This window comes from Cajanus cajan, chromosome 7, assembly GCF_000230855.2.
Source record: "Cajanus cajan strain Asha chromosome 7, NIPB_CcT2T_4, whole genome shotgun sequence".
NCBI lineage: Eukaryota > Viridiplantae > Streptophyta > Magnoliopsida > Fabales > Fabaceae > Cajanus > Cajanus cajan.
The window spans coordinates 393207-411489 of NC_138523.1; the positions used below are offsets into that span (position 1 = coordinate 393207).

An 18283-nucleotide genomic window follows, 5' to 3' on the forward strand; every position below is an offset into this window, starting at 1 on the left:
GGTGTGTAGAGAAATAAATTAAATTTATAAAAATAGGTTATGATTTTCATAATCTCTTTAATGATTTTTCTGATTTATTCCTAAACTTATTTTAATAAATTTCACAATTAAATTTATGACATAATTTCTTATGTAATAAAAGTTTATTATTAGCCTAGTACTTTTCAAAAGTTTATTAATTATGAAAAAAATTCCAAAAATTAGTTTTCATAGATTCTATTCTTTAAGGTTTAAATTTATTTTAGTCATTACAAATTGAGCATATTTTGATTTTGGTTCCTATGATTTTTATTTTTTTTTATTTTTCATCTCTCTAGACTTTGAAATAATTGATTTTAGTCCTTGTTACTAATTATATATTTCTTAGAAAGTTAAGTAATATGATACCCATAACTATTTGTGATATTATTTTAAAATGTAAAACTTCTAAAATTTTCATAAATTCTTAAAATAAGTGTTGTTTAACTACTTTAAAATGATTGTTAAAGATTATAAACAATGGCTTTAGATTTCAAAATAATGAAAATGAAACAAAAATATTTTATCAAAATCATTTTTTTTTCATTTTAGATAAAAAAAATAATGTTAAAATTTTTGAAAAGATGAAATTTTTTTTTTGCAAAGACTAAAATTAAAACATGTCCGTAAATATATATTTAAGATTTTTTTAATTACAAAAGAAAGCGGCATGAGTGTGAAGAGAGAAAAAGAGGGTGTGAATAGGAAGTCCGAAAAGTGGAAGTGTGTTAGGTTGGGCCAAGAAAAGGCATTTAATAGTGTCTTGTGTTCCATTTCATTCCACCGCCTGGTTTTGTGTTATCGGCTTCACTACACTTCAGTCGGTTCAGGTGAAATATTTGTTTGGGTTTTGATTTTGCATCATTGATTGAATTGAAATTTGAAACACTTGCTATTGATATTTGTTTGTGATAGATAGATAGAAGAAAGGAAAGATGTCATCGCTGGGCACTTCGAAAGGGATTCTAGAGATTGCGAAGTTCGGTGTGTATGTTACCGTTCCCATCATTCTCATGTACACTTTCGCCAACAATCCCGGAAATCTCCGCAAGTTCATGGGACATGTATTCTCCTTCTCCCTCTTCTCATATCTAATTCTATCTTTTTAGCTTTTATGTACTTTTATCTAATCAATGCTCACCAAAACATTCATTTTTTTTATGCCTCTGTTGAGTGAGCTACTTCTGTTGATTCACGACTTCGTAATTCTCTTAATTGTGTTTTAAACGGGTTTGTATGGATAAACTTATAAAGATAACAGTATAAGAAGGGGGAAAAAAAAAAAGCTTATTTAAAAAATTTAAATTAGTATATGAATGAGCTAATTAGTAGATGTTGTCTTCAATTAGCTTCTTCAAAACTATATTTTAATTCATGTTTAACTGTATAGCTAGCTTGTGCAAAAGTTTTTTTTTTTTTTTTCTTACTTTTTTTTTTTTGCTATTTGTGTTTATGATTAAGTTTATCCCAACAAACTATAAATTATTGCCAAGATAAAACAGATCTAGTTGACCTTTTTTCAAGACTTTTTTGGTTGTGTTATGTGCTTCAAATTTGCATTTTGTAAACTGGGGCATTGGTCAGAGAGTAAGCAGTGGCTAATTCATGAATGGTTTATATTTTTGCCGCTTTCTTAGGTTACCGTATAACTGATATTACATAAGTCTTATGGAAGTCTTGGGACTTCATTACGAATAACAGGATTGAAAATGCATTGATTTGTTACATCACTACTCTGCATTTTGCGAATTAAGAGTGTACTTATCTATGACGGGATACTATGGACCTATTTGGATGAACTTTTTCAAAAATACTTATAAAAAGTATAAATGAAATTAGTTTTTCTAAAGGCTAAAATTAACTTATGTATAAGTTAACTTGTAGAAACTGTCATATTAGTTTCTCCAAAAAAGTTATTTTTAATTGATAGAAAAGTTAATTTCATTTTTCTTTTATATTTTTTTCTCCTATAAGTGCTTTTGGAAAAATTTATCCAAACTTGCTTATTGCTTTACAAAAATTTATAGAAAAGTTAGTTTCTCCAAAGATGCTTGATTGTGTGCATTTGGTAGTAGAGGAGTTATTGCTTCACCCAAAAATCTGATATTTGCTAATAAGGTAGAGGGTTATCCACATGTAATATAATCTTGGAGTGATGCTTCCATTCTGAACAAAAAAGGGACAGTGTGTTGATTCCATCACTTGTGATGAAAAAACATGAGAGATTTAGAGTGAGTCTCCCCTGATCATCTTTATGTTGTCCTTAAAAGGTGACAACTCATAGATTGTTAGAGAAGTTCGTTTTACTCCATTGTTGATTTGAAGGATTGAAGTAAATGGTAGAATCATGAGCTGAAGTTGGATTTTCTTCCTTCAGATTCAGAACATATCATAAATTCTCTAAAATACATTGGACTGTGAGGGTGCAACAATTTAACTTATAGAAGTGCAAAATTTATTTATAAATATTGGTAAAATCAAAGAAATAGAGTATTTTGTTAGGGTGGAACGATATATCTATCACTTGTGCACATTGAAGCAACCTGAAATCGGATTAAATAATTTCAGATAAAACTAACCAGTAAGTTTAAATGCGCAATAAGCAAGTGAAGTATAATAACTTGGGGTTTTATTGAATTGTACCTTTAGTATTCAATATGTTACATACTAGTGACTAGTTGTTGGATATAAATTTAGATTGCTAATTAAGTTTTCATGAATGAAATCTTAGAGCATCTTTAATAGTAGAACCTATTTTAGGTTCTTTATGCCCTTTATGTGGGCCCTTAAATGCCTTGTAGGATTTAAGAACTATTTCTAGTTTTTATTCTAGTGGAAGAATCTAACTTTGATTCTTAATTCAATTTATGTGGGTTCAACAATGGATCTACTTTCTTCTTTTTTAGCTGCAAGAACCCGGTTTTTATGGGTTCTTTAAGAATCAATTTTACACGTAGAAGCTATGTCACTGTACTCAAATGATAAAAAAGAAAAAAAGAACTGGTTCTTATTTTAAGAACCTATATAAGAGCCTTTCACCAGAGATGGCCTAATATTATGTTATACTACAGTAGCTACAGCATGTTTGCCAAATTTATTATCTTGGCTTGATGGCTTTGAATTCTTATTATACTGGGCATGAATGCAATCATTTTGTAATTGTTTTGATCTATAATCTATTATATGGCTTCTGAACCATATTTTCTTATTATGTTACAGAAGTCATACATTGAATATCCCCCGGAGGCAGAAAGGCCACCATCACCGGAGGAACTTAGGGAGATGGCGCGGGAGATGGCACGTAAAAGGAGCAGTTCCTGATGCTCCATGTGGTTGATTTGGTTGCACCAGTGGTTGTGTAACAGTATCACTTATTATGCAGTAAATATGGTTATTATTATGTGTAATAATAAATAATGATTTATAGACCACTCTAAATAAAAATAAACGTTTTTTTTTGTTTTTTCAAAAGCTTAGATAGTTTGGTGCAATGGTCTACCAAAAGCTCCACTCTGGATTAATTGGTACCTTCAAATCTAGCGAAAAAGAAATGCTAGTGGTGATCCTGATTGCTTTTATCATATTTTCTGTTTAAGCGGTGGTTGTTATCTAATGGGAAAGTCAAGGAGAAACATCCGGATGGTGGAAAATTTAGCAACATTGTGTGATATTCTCGTTGTAAGGTTCAATGGTTGGTTCTGCATATCTATGAACTTGTCTTCCATTGAAGCTATATTAATGAAACCAATACACAATCGCATGCCTTTTCTTCGTTGCTTTATTATCCATTTTTAATTTGCACGATCTTCACGCATAAAATTGGGCTGTCAAGTTATTCATGTTTGGTTTTTTATTCAATTATCGTGTTTGTTTGACATAAATATTTGATACTTGTCTGGAAATATTTCATGTTAATGAATGTTACGATGGCTTATCTAAACTTTCTATTTTCAGTGAAACTTCCTACTGAGAAATGAATAAAGTTTTAAGTAAACGAGTCAACGTTAACATTTTCATTATCACACGACAAATCAATTATAGACGTTGGCATGGACTCATGAACGTCAGATACCTCGCAGTGAAATGCACTACATGAGAAAACGTGTTCAGTTTAGCAGTTTAGCTTATTGAAATGGTCATCTGCACCTAACTTCCATGGAGCTTCTCTAAGCATTCTTTAAACCCAACTTTCCCAACTCATGTAGTCTCTTGAAAGATAGAGTTCTTGAAAAACCTGAGTTTCCTATGCTTTTCCCGGGAAATATTGACTTGCTCAAAGTCGTTTCCACCCTCATCATACACCTTCACAACTCCATTTGTTTTGGTTCTTCCTTGTCCCCACCAGCCTGCTGGGAAATGATTATAGATTTTGAATTGAACGAGAATGATATTATGATGAAAATGAACGTACGTGCTACGCTTTTGTTTGTTTACTCTCTTAACATATAAATAGTATGGGGTGCCCAGGAATCAGTGGCAAGAATTTTGTGTTTCATTTCATTCAGTCTTTGAAGGGAGTGGGAAAGGCCTAATTGTTGCAGTTCATTGTATATGCTTGAAAATACTTGAATCTATACTTGAAAGGTCTTATATGAATATAGTGTTTCTTTTTTACTTTGTTGATTTCTGTCATGATTTTCATGTCTATTTAATTGTTATTTTTTTCCCTCTCCCTCTCTTTTGTTTCCCCAATTTATTATGCACCACCTTGTCATGTGAACACCATTGCCCTCTTCATGTTAGAATTATATTGGTTACAGCTTGGGTACAATTTTATGTTTGCTTCTGTTGGGGATTGGTTCTCATATTCAGTTAATTTCTGTTATATTGCTTGTAGTGTTAAGCACCCCAAAAATGAAATAGAGATCAATTGTATTTGAAAAGGTAGAAACATATGGATTCCGGCTGTTTTGAATTACATACTCAAGCTATACTTGTGATTTACATTTTGCATTTTCCATTAGATAGGATAAGAATTCATGTATTGCAATTTTCAATATACTTGCAAAAGTTTAAACAGAATATTACAGTTGATTTTGTAAGTTTCAAGCAGATTGCTGCAAGAGGTATTATCATAAAGATCTCAATATTAAAAATATCTCAAATATTCCTAATATATCTGTCATGGTATCTGTTAGTTTTACTAGTTTATTTAATGAGTTAATACTGAAAATTCTTTTATGCTCTATAAGAAGATTGATCAAGAGGAATTTGGTTGCAGGAAAAAAAGAGAAGCTATTTTCCGGTGTTGGTTTCAACTTCTAACCTCTGGGCAATAGGTTTGATTAGAAATTCAGTACTGATATTGTACCATGGTTGGATTGGAACTCATACCCGTAGGTACAATTTTGTCTGTTCTAAGCAGCCATGTTGTGAAATCAGCTAATACAGCAATCGATGTTGTTACGGATAAAGAAAGTTTCAAGATCCTTTCAAAACACCTGCTTGATATTGCACCAGTCCTAAAGGAATTACAGCTTCAGGAATTGAATGAGTCTCAAGCTACAAGGGTTGCTCTGGAGTCTCTTGAATCAGATGTCAAAAAGGCGAATAATTTGGTTGAGAAGTACAAGAACCATGGCCGCTTTTACCCGCTGGTGAGGTGCAGATGCTTAGTCAAGGAGGTTGAACAAGTCACGAGGGATATTGGAAGGTCTGTAGCTGCACTGTCCATTGCAAACACTGAAGTCCTATCAAAAATTTCTGATCAGGTTGACAAACTACAAAATGAGATACAAAAGGTGGAGTTTGAGGCTTCACAATCTCAGTTTCAAATTGTTGGCAAGTTGAACCATGGAATGAGGGAGCAGAAATTAGATCAGGCTTTCGTAAATGACATGCTTGAGGAAATAGCAAGGGCAGTTGGGGTGCCAGTGGTGCCTTCAGAGATTAGCAAAGAGCTAGCCAGCATTAGGCAGGAAAGGGAGGAAGCAGCCAACAGAAAAGAAAGAGCTGAATTTCTTTTTTTGGAACATATAATTGAGCTACTATCACGAGCAGATGCTGCAAGGGATTATGAAGAAGTTAAGAAGCAATATTTTAAAAGGGTTCAGGTAATAGAGAGATATGATTCAAGGGAAAAATATATACCACCACTCAATTCTTTCCTTTGTCCCATAACTGGAGCTGTTATGGTAGATCCTGTCAGCCTTTGCACTGGTACTACATGTGAGAGATCTGCCATTGAAGCTTGGTTTGATGATGGCAACAGGACTGATCCAGAAACAAAAGAGGTTCTTGAAGATACTACCTTTAGATCAAATGTTCGATTAAGAGAATCCATAGAAGAGTGGAAAGAAGTTAATTACTGCTTTAGAATAAGGTCTATCAGGGAAAGCCTATTATCCAATTCTGACATATTAGTGCAAGAATCCCTGAGCGAAATGCAAGCTCTCACAAGAGAGAATTCCATTAACCAGGATTGGATTTCTATTGGAGAGCTTACTGATATTATTATCTCTATCCTTGGGAACTCTGATTCCAGAGATACGAAGATGAAGATTTTGGTTACTTTGAAGGATGCTGTAGAGGGGCATTCAAGAAACAAGGTATGAATACACGTGCTGCCCTGAGGTGTAGGCAGCATTCTACTAATTTTCTTCGCATCTTCTTCCTTGCTTCATTTAGACCCCCACTTTCACCTAGGTTCTTGCAGTTTATGGTTTAATATGTGTGTGAGTTTCCTTGAATATGCTATTGATCATATCTTCTTGAGCACAACACTTTTAAAGTAGTTACTTGTTTAGTTTGGTTCACTGATTCCATGGTACCAACTTGTATGGTTTCCACCGTTTTACCCCATTTATTGATTCTTGAGTCTTAAATTTCTATTTGTACCTGCAAACTTGAATACCAATTTAAACTCAATATTTGCATAAAAATTTATAGGAAAAAGTGGTTGAATCTCAAGGTTGGTATCACATTATTTCCTGCTTAGGGAGCGACTCTAGAACTTCAAAGGAGGCAATTGATTTGCTATATGAGCTGCTTCAAGACCGATCTGGTTGGAATAAAATTTTCTGCAAAAAACTCTCCGAGCATCAAAGTGCAGTTTCTTACCTTGTCACTCTTCTAACGGGTCCTGTAAGTGATTCAGCTGCAGTCTCCAAAAAGATTTTGGTGGAGCTTTTTGAAATAGACGAGGAAATCATTTCAGCTGCTGCAATGTTTGGCTGGTACAAACCACTTATTGATTGCATGATTCAAGGTAAGATATATTTTTTTTTCTTCTAGTTTATCTTTATTGTGGTGAGATCATGCAGTGAACATTTTCATTTTATTCAACATATTTCTGGCATGCGGTGGCAGAAAATACAAGGATACCTTGTCAATTGTCATCTGGCTAGCTGAGGAAATACAATATTTCTTCTCTTGTTAACTTCTGTAAAATGAATGTTCATTAAAAATTCAAAAGAACTGATAAATATCCATGTATTAGATTTCATTCCTTTTCCATTCATAGATTTGGAGAAAAATCATCAATGTTAGTGGTTAAAAATATTTCCTTAAAATTCCATGTCAAAATATTTATGATTAAAAATGCGTTCTGATGACCAAATTGACTTGCTTGAAATTAAAGGCTAATTTGTTCATATACTTGTTTTTATGATGCATAGAGATTCCTCTATTTTGTTTTGTACATAGTTAAATACTCAAATTTGGGCAGTTTTTCCCCTTTCAAATTTGTATCTTAAAATTATCTGGTGTATTATGCACCAAATAAAGCAATTTTGCCTGACTGATTACAGTCCTTTTGATAGAAAGTTTACTAAATGGAGTTATTTGTCCTTCTCTGTCTTCATAGGATCGGAGTCTTCAAGAATGTCAATGGCAAAAGCCATATTGGACTTGAAAGATTTGAACTTGAAACTCCTCGGCGAGCAAGGAGTAATACTTCCTTTGCTAGAAATGTTATCTGGCAACATTGAATCTAAAGAACTGTCATTGTCAGCCCTGGTTAAACTATCAAGATTGCATACCAATAAGGGGATTATTGCAGCATCAGGAGGTGTGCCTCTTGTTCTAGATTTAATGTTCTCTTGCCGAATACAGGCATTCATTACCATTAAATGTTGTGAAATCCTTGAGAAGCTTGCTTTAGATGATGATGGAATTGATTTCTTTGTTGACGGAGAAGGGAAACAACTTGACCTAGATGACATCATCACCAATTTGCTAGCTCTACATCAGAGTCCTAACTCCTCTTGTTACCGTAAGCCTGCGTTGCGCGCTCTTCTTGGCATTTGCAAGTTTGAGAGTAGTTTAGTTAAAAAAGCAGTTGTGGCAGCCAATGGGGCATCTCTAATCCTCCCCCTTCTTGATGATTCCGACTCAGAAATCAGGGAAACCGCCATAAATCTTCTCTTTCTTTTCTCCCAACATGAACCAGGAGTAGTCGAGTACCTCTTCGGGCCAAGAAGACTAGAAGCTTTAGTTGGGTTTCTTCAGAATGATGATGTGCAAATGGCTGCTGCTGGTTTACTAGCTAACCTTCCAAAATCAGAACGGGAACTCACTGTGAAGTTGATTGACTTGGGTGGCCTTGATGCAATCATAAGCATTTTGAAAAATGGTACAATGGAAGCAAAAGAAAATGCTCTCAGTTCACTCTTCAGGTTCACAGATCCCACAAACATCGAGTCACAGCGCGATTTGGTTAAACGAGGAATATATCCTTTGCTTGTAAATTTTCTCAACACTGGTTCAGTAACAGCAAAGGCAAGAGCAGCAGCATTCATTGGTGATCTTTCTATGAGCACTCCAAAGCTCACTGCTGTTTCCAAATCCAATGGTTGGTGGTGCAAGTGTTTTAGATCATCACAAGTTCCTTTGTGTTCAGCACATGGGAGTGTATGCAGTGTGAGTTCCACATTTTGTCTATTGGAAGCCAATGCTTTGCCTGGTTTGATAAAGCTGTTACATGGGGAGGTTCATGCAACTGCTTATGAAGCCATACAGACTCTTTCCACATTGATTTTGGAAGACTTTCCCCAAAGGGGAGCTCTTGTCTTGCATGAGTCAAATGCGATGAGACCCCTATTGGAAATTCTGAATTGGGGAAGTGATTCTCTCAAGGCACAAGCTCTAGGACTCTTGGAGAAGGTGTTTGTCTCAAAGGAAATGGTTGAATACTATGGTACAACAGCAAGGTTACTGACTGACATGAATGTGTATGGGGATGGCCACCTCAGGAGAAAGGCTGCCAGGGTACTTTCATTGCTTGAACGCTATTCAAAGTCATCATCATCTGCAATCTCTGGAGTTCTGGACTGAAGTTCTAAGCCCAAGAATTACAACTTAGGACAGAATTTGCTCCAAAATCTGCTATACTTCTATATAACTTAAACTCATTAAACTAGTTGTCTACATTCACTAAGTTTCTATATTGGATGTTGACCAAATGGCCAACTCTATATCATGTCCCTACTGAGGTTCATATCCATTCTGCATTATTTTGCTATTTAACAATCCGTGGTACTTTCTAATTAACTCAGTAGTTGATCAAGTGAACATAAAATGAAAAAATAATGTTTTGCGGTTTGTTGGGATAAACTTCTCCAAAAATACTTTTTAGAGAGAAAAATAAAAAGAATGAATGAAATGATTTTTTTCACAAGTTAAAATTAGTTAAAGCATAAATTAATTTATATAAATTCTCTCTTATTAGTTTTTTCGCAATTTTATTATTAATTTATGCATAAGTTAATTTTAATTTATGAAAAAATTTATTTCAATAATTTTTTTTATTTCTTTTTTCGATAAGTGCTTTTAAATAAATTTATTCAAATAGTCTCTAAGTCTATTTAGGGTTTGCTTAACTTACAACTTATTTGTGACATAAGCACTTGTACAAGAGTTTGGAAAAACTAATGAAAATAGCTTACGATTTATCTATATGCCGCATTTATCTTATTTCAATAAGCTTGCAGAGATAATTTGTGAAAATAACCTAATATGAGAATAGTTGAATCCAATTTCCTCTTTAATTGTAGAAACAATATATATAAAGGCTTTGGATAATTTTTTCTATAAACACTCAAAAGAAAAAAAAAATGAAATTTACTTCTCTCATAAAAGGGAAAAGGAATTGAACTTCTGAAACAAACCAAGATCAATGATGCAACTTAACTTTTGGAGAGAGCATCATAAAAGTTAAGTGTATAGGTTGATTTTAGTTTACGTGAGAATCTCAAATTATTTTAACTTGTTATTTTCATCTCGATTACTCATTATGACCTTGTTAATTAAATTGTTTACCAATGGGAGCTTAATTCATTGAATGTGGCCTATACATTTGAAAATTTGAATCTCAAATTTGATGTTGGTAACTGTTGATCTGCCAGCTTGGTGATGTATCTAAATTATTAAAGCCAAGTGTTTAGCCAAAGACATTGATAATTCACTTTCTTTTGTACCTGAAACAGGTGGTATAGTGGTAATGGGAACACATTGAGACTGGTCATAACTCATAATGAAAGGAGGAAAATGTATTGCAGAAACTGTTGGCTTACCATTAAATCAGAATAGATAGGGCGGGCGCGACTTTTCTTATACAGCCAACTGATGCAATATAAAACAGCTCAACTCAACTTGGAAAGTCAAAATAGGACTTCTCTTTATCTTATGATGCAATGTATACATATAAAAAGATTATTAATTACATATATTATTATGATAGACAAGTATTTAGGTAAGGTACTCATAAATGAGAGCACTATTAAAAAAATATATACACTTTTTAATCTTTTATTATATTTTTTTAAAATTTATTTTAATTTTTTATCTTTTAAATTGTTTGATTTAGTTATTTGTCTTTTAAACTTATGTTAATTTATTACTTCTGAAATAACCATTATTTTTAATTTTAAGACACTATTTTTATTTGTTTTTACTGATTCAAACATCAAACTTATCTAATTAGATTATTTATATATATATATATATATATATATATATATATATATATATGAAAACTATTGAACTACTTAATGTTTGTCCTAAAAACTAAGTCGTAAAAATTATAAAATTGTATAAAAATGATTCTAATAAGAAACTAAAAAATAAAATAAAAAACCTAATATCATATTATCTTTTGGTTAACCATAAATTTCTTTTATCAATTGAGTTTTACTATATTTATAACCTTTTGAATTCAAATATCAATTGAGTTTCATAATTTTTATATAAGAAACAAATTTTATGTCTTAAATTAATTAAAAAAATAAAATTCTAAAATTGAAATTGATCATTGTTTTAGAAAGATTTAATCAATCAAAATTTAAGATGAATAGTCAAAATGAATTTTCAAATAAGCTAAAAAACTAAAAACTAAAAATATATATAATTTAGTTATTAAAAAATAATTATTAAGTATTAAAGTTTTAAAGCGACAATATGTTTTAAGATAAATTTAAAAGTTTAAATTTGGTAGATTAAGCTCTATCTCCATGAAAGTTTGTAGTTAGGTTATTTAGTTTAAGAATTGATCCTTACTCAAGATTACCATTGAAGGAGGGCGTTAACATGGCATTAAAAAGTTCAAAGTAAATTCTTAAATGACTACACCATTGAAATAGAAAGTTGTTAAAACATTAAGGAATAAATTTATTTTAGATACAACAGTAAGAATAGTGTCAATTCCTTTTCCTGGCTTTATGGTTTTTTTTATGGCGCCGGCCTTGAGTTTATTTATTTATTTTTTTATCATGAGAAAAATAAAAAAAATGATATTTAATAATTATTCTAATATTATGCATGATTCGAGTTTTCAAAGTTAAAATCGTAAAATGTATAAATAATTAAATACATAATTACTATAAAAAAAACTAAATATACAATACATTTTCAGGAGATTAGGAATTATCTTTAAAAATTACTATAATTAAAAAATAATTAATAATAATGATGCATCACAAAAAAAATTTATATTGATTTCAAAATTTTAATGAAATAAAATAAGTTATAACTTGAAAAAATTAAAGAAATTAGAGATAAAGATAAAAAGAGAAAGTTAAAAGATAGAAGGAAAAAAAAGGTCAATAATATATCACACTTTTCTCTTTATATTTAATATTATTGATTTATTTTTCTCAAATTATAGATAAACTTTTGTTAACTAATAAAAAATAATTATTAATTAATTATTCATAATTAATTTATTTTCTTTAATATATTTTTTTTATATAGTTTGTTATTTTTATATTATATATACTAAAATAACATTTTTATCCTCTAATAATAAAGTCCTGAACCACTGCTTGTTGATGTTGTGAGACCCTACCCTTAGCTGACCATACTCCCCTCCCAACTCTCACTCTAACTCTCCCTTTCACTCTCTTTTCTCCCTCCATTCTCATTTTGGCTGATTTCACTTTGGTTTCTTGGATTCAAGGTGGTGGTGTGGAGTGATTAAGGTTGTTAGCTGAACATTTGGGGGTTCCTCTTCTTCTCCAACTTTTCTCTCTTCTCCGTTCCTCAATCGTCTCTTCCCGGAAGCTCGGGTTTCTTCACCGAGGTAAGGGAAGTTAGTATTTTGGCTGCGTTTTTGGCTGGAAAATGGGTTTAGGAACTCATTTGGCTGCTGGTGATTGATTTTGTGTTTGGCTGAGTTGCTGGAAAAATTGGGGTTTTGGGGTTTTATGGTTTTGAGTCAAAATTTGAGATTTTCTTTGATCTGTTGTTGCATGCGCATAAAGCTGGTACTTTCGAGCTCCTTGATGAAAATGTGGCACTTTGAACCGTTTGCATGTGAGTTTTCTGTGAAATTTTGCAGGTTTTGGAAATTTTTCGAACTTGGGAGAGTTACTGATGAGTTCGCGCTGAGCGCTGTTCTTCGCGCCGGGCGCGCGACCACCAGGAGACTCTGTTTAGGCAAGCCCGCCGGGCGCAAGGCTGTGTGCGCTGGGCGAGCTTGCAAATGGGGGTCTCTGGTTGGCACGCGCCGGGCGTGACTCAAGCTGCGCTGGGCGCGATATCAAGAGTAACATGTTTTTGGGATACTTGGACTACGCTAGGCGCACTTTTGGACTCGCTGGGCGCGGAGGCTCCTTGGGAGTCTCTGCCAAGGGCACGCCAGGCGCAATTGTGAATTGCGCTGGGCGCGAGACCCTGGTAGGTCTTTGCCTTCCCCACGCTGGGCGCGGGTTAGGCTCCGCTGGGCGCACGAGACTCCTTGAGTCTCTGCCAGACAGGCGCTAAGCGAAATTTGGAATTGCGCCAGGCGCGGGAGAGCCTTGGTGCTCTCGGGTTGAGTCGCGCTGGGCGCAACCTCGAGTGCGCCGGGCGCGCAAGGAGATGATGATCTATAGGATGTTGACTGTTGAGTTGTGCCGAAATTGTTAATCAATGATGTTATATGCTGAACCAAGCGAATTTGATAAATATGTTGTGATGATTAGGGGATTAAGCTGAGATAAATATGTTAGTTGTATTAGAGGTGTATTGTTGAGCTGGAATCAATGGATTAATAAGAGAAATTATATAGTATAGCGGAATTATAGACCGTTGGGCTGAATTGTAGAAAGTAATAATTGTGTTGAATTGCTGTGTTGTGCTGTGTTGTACTGTGCTGAGATATGCTGGGCTGGGTGATATTATAGCCGCTAAGTCGGTGCTGTTGTTAGCCACACATGTGGTGCTGATTCTAACCGCTAAGGCAGTGCTGTTGTTGCCGCTTTGCGGTGCCGTTATAGCCACTAGAGTGGTGCTGTTGTTGCCGCTTTGCGGTGCCGTTATAGCCACTAGAGTGGTGCTGTTGTTGCTGCTAAGCAGTGCTGATATTGCCGCATTGCGGTGCTGATATTGTTGAGTGGTATAAGCTGTACAAGTGTGCTGATAACTGTATCTGTTGTTATTTATATTGACATTTATATAATTGTATGTTGAATTTTAATTTCACTAGCTTACCCTTTTGTTGTTTTCCATGTTTTTGGACTGCGATGATCATACTGTGTATGGGAGCAGGGCAGGAATAGATGTGCGTCTTGGGGTGAGGTTGGTGGACCTTGCAGCTGTTTTGCTTGGCGATGTTGTTTTGCTTGTGGCTACGTGGGATAGTAGCATTTGGTTGTATTTTTTCTTTAGTACACTTTAACTCTAGTCAGACTGGAACCTTGTATATCTATATATTCTAGATCCTATATTCATATACTTGTTTTATCTGTCTGGTGTTTCTAGTGTGCTGTGCCGGGCGTAGTGAGCAGTCGGGTCGTTACACTTTAGTGCTATCAGAGCAGTTCGAGTCTAGTAGACACTCTTTGGGGGTGGTCCCTTTAGGCTTTTTGCTGTGTTAGCTCTGTGCTGTGTTGTTTTGCTGTGATGTCTGCTGTGCTGAAAATTGCTGTGCTGAAATTGTTGTGGTGATTTGTTGTGCTGTTGATTTTGTGTGGTTTAGTTATTGTTTACTAAAGATGTTGTTACCTTTGTAGAAGATGACTAGGACAAATGAGCAGATAGCACGTGCCCTAGAGATGTTGGCCATGGCTATGCAACAGCAAAATGCCTATTTTGCTAGGATGGAGGCTGAGAGAGCTGCAGCTGGTGCAGCAAGACTTGTAGGGTCACAGGAGAGCCGGGATCTTGCTGAGTTCCGGAAGTGTAATCCTCCACAGTTTGCAGGAGATGCGGATCCAGAAGTGGCTGACCGCTGGATCCGTGAATAAGAGAGGATCTTTACAGTACTGGGATGTCCTCCAGAGAGGAGGTTAGCATACGCTGTATACATGCTTGTTGGGGAGGCTGAGCATTGGTGGAGAGGCACCTATCAGATGCTTGTTGCTAGGGGAGTTACAGTTGATTGGGAGTGCTTCCGGACAATGTTTATGGAGAAGTTCTTCCCGGAAAGCGTGAGGCATGCCAAGGAGGCAGAGTTTATGCGATTGCATCAGGGTGGGATGACAGTATCAGAGTATGCGATAAAATTCGAGCACCTAGCCCGTTTTTATTCGCAGGGTATGCCTGAGGCTTGGAAATGCAGGAAATTTGCAGATGGATTGAAATATGAGCTGAAGAGGATGGTGGTGCCTATGGCCATCACGGAGTTCCCAGCCTTAGTGGAGAAGGCGAAGGTAGTTGAGCAGTTGGAAGGTGGCAACCGTGCGGTGAGGACTATTGGGGGACCATCTGGGTCCAAGAAGGGTGAGAGTCAGAGGAAACCATATGACAGGCCCCAACCACAACAAGGGGGTTCTGTTTCTAGGCGATCTTCCAGTGCTGCTAGTGGAGGTAGACAGAGTGGAGGTGCTACTCTGAGATGTTTTAGGTGTGCTGGGCCCCACTTTATCAGGGACTGTCCGCACACGGAGAGCCGTTGCTTCAGATGTCATCAGATGGGCCACGAATCGGCAAATTGTCCTACGAGGGATAGACCAGAGAGGAGCTCTCAGAGGAGTAATGTACAGAGGGCTAATACTCAGAGGAGTAGTGCACAGAGAGCTGATACACAGAGGGGTGACAGACCTACTACTGCTGGTAGGGTATTTTCTTTGACGGGTGCTGAGGCTTCAACTTCTTCTGATCTTGTGAAGGGGAAGGGCAAGGCCGCTGGTAAGGATGTGATGATTCTATTTGACTCTGGTGCTACGCATTCATTTATATCATATGCATGTGCTGCTTTGTTGGGTGTGCCTGTGTGTGAGTTGGGGTTGAGACTACTTGTGTCGACGCCCGCTTCTACTTCTGTGATTGCTTCTGAATTATGCGTGGGTTGTCCAGTTGTGGTGAATGAGAAGAAGTACAAGGTGAACTTGATTTGTTTACCTTTGGTGGATATTGACATAATCTTAGGGATGGATTGGTTGTCTGCCAATCGCATCCTTATAGACTGTGCCAATAGGCGGTTAATCTTTCCTCAAGAGGAGGATGAGCTGTTGATCTCAACTGTCCAAGCTGAGTCCTTGCTGAGGGATGGGGCAGAGTGCTGTCTTCTGCTTGCTGCCACGAGTGTGGAGACCGAGAGGATCTTAGCTGGTATCGATGTGGTGAGGGAGTATGCCGAGGTGTTCCCTGACGAGGTGCCTGGGTTGCCTCTTGTTAGGGAGATGGAGTTCAGCATTGACTTGGTTCCAAGTGCGGGACCAGTGTCAGTAGCTCCCTATAGGATGGCTCCTGCTGAGCTGGCTGAGCTGAAGGGTCAGTTGGAGGACTTATTGGAAAAGCAGTTGGTGCGACCGAGTGTTTCGCCGTGGGGTGCCCCTGTGTTGTTGGTAAAGAAGAAGGATGGGGGTAGTCGACTGTGTGTTGATTACCGGCAGCTGAACAAATTGACCATTAAGAACAAATATCCACTTCCCCGGATAGATGACTTAATGGATCAACTGAGGGGCGCGTCGGTGTTTTCTAAGATTGACTTGAGGTCAGGATATCACCAGATTAGGGTGAAGGAGGGTGACATACCGAAGACTGCTTTTAGGACTAGGTATGGTCACTATGAATATGTTGTGATGCCATTCGGTGTGACCAACACCCCCGCAGTGTTCATGGACTACATGAACAGGATCTTCTGGCCGTTCTTGGATAAATTTGTGGTAGTGTTTATTGATGATATCTTAATCTATTCAAGGACCCCGGAGGAACATGGAGAGCACTTGAGGACAGTGTTGGAGATTTTGAAAGCGAAGCAATTGTATGCTAAGCTTTCAAAATGTGAGTTCTGGTTGGATGAGGTGAAGTTCTTGGGCCACGTGATTTCAGCTGAGGGGATTGCTGTTGATCTGGCTAAGGTGGAGTCAGTATTGCAGTGGGAGCGCCCGAGGACTGTCACGGATATACGGAGCTTTATGGGCTTAGCGGGTTACTATCGGAGGTTCATTGAAGAGTTCTCTAGGATAGTAGCGCCTCTGACCCAGTTGACGAGGAAGGAGCAGCCATTTATTTGGACAGATGCCTGTGAGCGGAGCTTTGAGGAGTTGAAGAGAAGGCTGACTACTTCTCCTGTGTTGGTGTTACCGGATTCTGGTGAGCCTTTTGACGTGTACTGTGATGCTTCTCATCAGGGTCTGGGGTGTGTGCTGATGCAAAACGGGAGAGTGGTGGCATATGCTTCAAGGCAACTGAAGATTCATGAGAGGAACTATCCCACTCATGACTTAGAGTTAGCAGCTGTGGTGTTTGCCTTGAAAATTTGGAGGCATTATTTATATGGTGCTCGGTTCAACGTTTTTAGTGATCACAATAGTCTGAAGTACTTATTTGATCAGAAAGAGCTGAACATGAGGCAGAGGCGGTGGATGGAGTTTCTGAAGGATTATGATTTTCAGTTGATGTATCATCCGGGCAAGGCCAATGTGGTGGCAGATGCACTAAGTAGGAAATCCCTCCACATGTCGAGCATGATGGTGAGGGAGCTGGAGCTGGTTGAGAAGTTCAGAGATTTGAATCTCTGTGTGAAGTTAGCTCAGGATCACATTAGTTGTGGGGCAGTTACCATAACTAATGAGTTCTTGAGGCAGGTTGGACTCAAGCAGTTGCAGGATGAGGAATTGATGAGACTTCTTGGTTTATTGGGCACCGAGAAAGCTGCTGGTTTTGAGCTGGGAGAAGATGGGATCTTGAGGTTTAGGGGCAGGATTTGCCTACCTCATGATGCTGAGCTGAAGAGAGCTGTGCTGGAGGAGGGCCACAAAAGTAGACTTAGCATACACCCAGGTATGACTAAGATGTACCAAGACCTCAAGAAGACTTTCTGGTGGTCTGGTATGAAGAGGGAGATAGCTAAGTATGTGGCGGCCTGTTTGACCTGTCAGAAGGCAAAGGTTGAGCATCAGAAGCCGAGTGGGTTAATACAACTGATGGAAATTCCAGAATGGAAGTGGGATAGCATTACTATGGATTTCATTGTGGGGTTGCCTAGGTCCGCTAGGAATAGTGATGCTATCTGGGTAATTGTTGATCGGTTGACCAAGTGTGCGCATTTCTTGCCTGTCAACATGAAGTGGTCCTTGGAGAAGCTGACACAGTTGTATGTGAGGGAGATAGTACGGTTGCACGGGGTGCCTTCCAGTATTATTTCCGACCGAGATCCGAGGTTCACTTCCAGATTCTGGCAGAGTCTACACCAAGCTTTAGGCACAAAGCTGAAGCTGAGTTCTGCTTATCATCCGCAGACGGATGGTCAGTCGGAGAGGACAATCCAGTCCTTGGAGGATCTGCTGAGGGCTTGTGTGTTAGATCACTTGGGTAGTTGGGAGGAAGTATTACCGCTTGTGGAGTTTACTTACAACAACAGTTTCCATGCTAGTATTGGGATGGCGCCGTTTGAAGCCTTATA

The 18283-nt window shown here is 37.0% G+C and overlaps 2 protein-coding genes across 3 annotated transcripts; both read left to right on the forward strand.

Moving 5' to 3' along the window:
- The first annotated feature begins 691 nt into the window (after window positions 1-691).
- LOC109789600 (sporulation-specific protein) lies at window positions 692-3494 on the forward strand. 2 transcript variants are annotated; one of them, XM_020348589.3, is made up of 3 exons: window positions 692-848; window positions 934-1082; window positions 3238-3494. In XM_020348589.3, exons 2-3 carry the CDS (start codon window positions 954-956, stop codon window positions 3337-3339), a joined length of 231 nt encoding a protein of 76 aa, XP_020204178.1. In that variant the 5' UTR covers window positions 692-848; window positions 934-953; the 3' UTR covers window positions 3340-3494. The 2 variants fall into 2 exon arrangements, with proteins under 2 accessions (XP_020204178.1, XP_020204179.1); XM_020348590.3 differs by having other exon boundaries at window positions 938-1082.
- Window positions 3495-5330: 1836 nt separating this feature from the next.
- On the forward strand, window positions 5331-9419 carry LOC145949175 (U-box domain-containing protein 44-like). Its single transcript, XM_083059444.1, has 3 exons — window positions 5331-6566; window positions 6907-7225; window positions 7823-9419. The coding sequence occupies exons 1-3, from the start codon at window positions 5331-5333 to the stop codon at window positions 9289-9291; spliced, it is 3024 nt and encodes a 1007-aa protein (XP_082915570.1). The 3' UTR covers window positions 9292-9419.
- Window positions 9420-18283: the final 8864 nt, after the last annotated feature.

What these genes read in the sequence shown, in the direction of transcription:
- LOC109789600 (XM_020348589.3), top strand. Translation starts at nt 954, where the DNA reads ATGTCATCGCTGGGCACTTCGAAAGGGATTCTAGAGATTGCGAAGTTC. An exon ending in TCCGCAAGTTCATGGGACAT is followed by an intron (nt 1,083 to 3,237) that starts GTATTCTCCTTC and finishes ATTATGTTACAG; the next exon opens with AAGTCATACATTGAATATCC.
- LOC145949175 (XM_083059444.1), top strand. Translation starts at nt 5,331, where the DNA reads ATGGTTGGATTGGAACTCATACCCGTAGGTACAATTTTGTCTGTTCTA. An exon ending in AGGGGCATTCAAGAAACAAG is followed by an intron (nt 6,567 to 6,906) that starts GTATGAATACAC and finishes AAAAATTTATAG; the next exon opens with GAAAAAGTGGTTGAATCTCA. An exon ending in TATTGATTGCATGATTCAAG is followed by an intron (nt 7,226 to 7,822) that starts GTAAGATATATT and finishes CTGTCTTCATAG; the next exon opens with GATCGGAGTCTTCAAGAATG.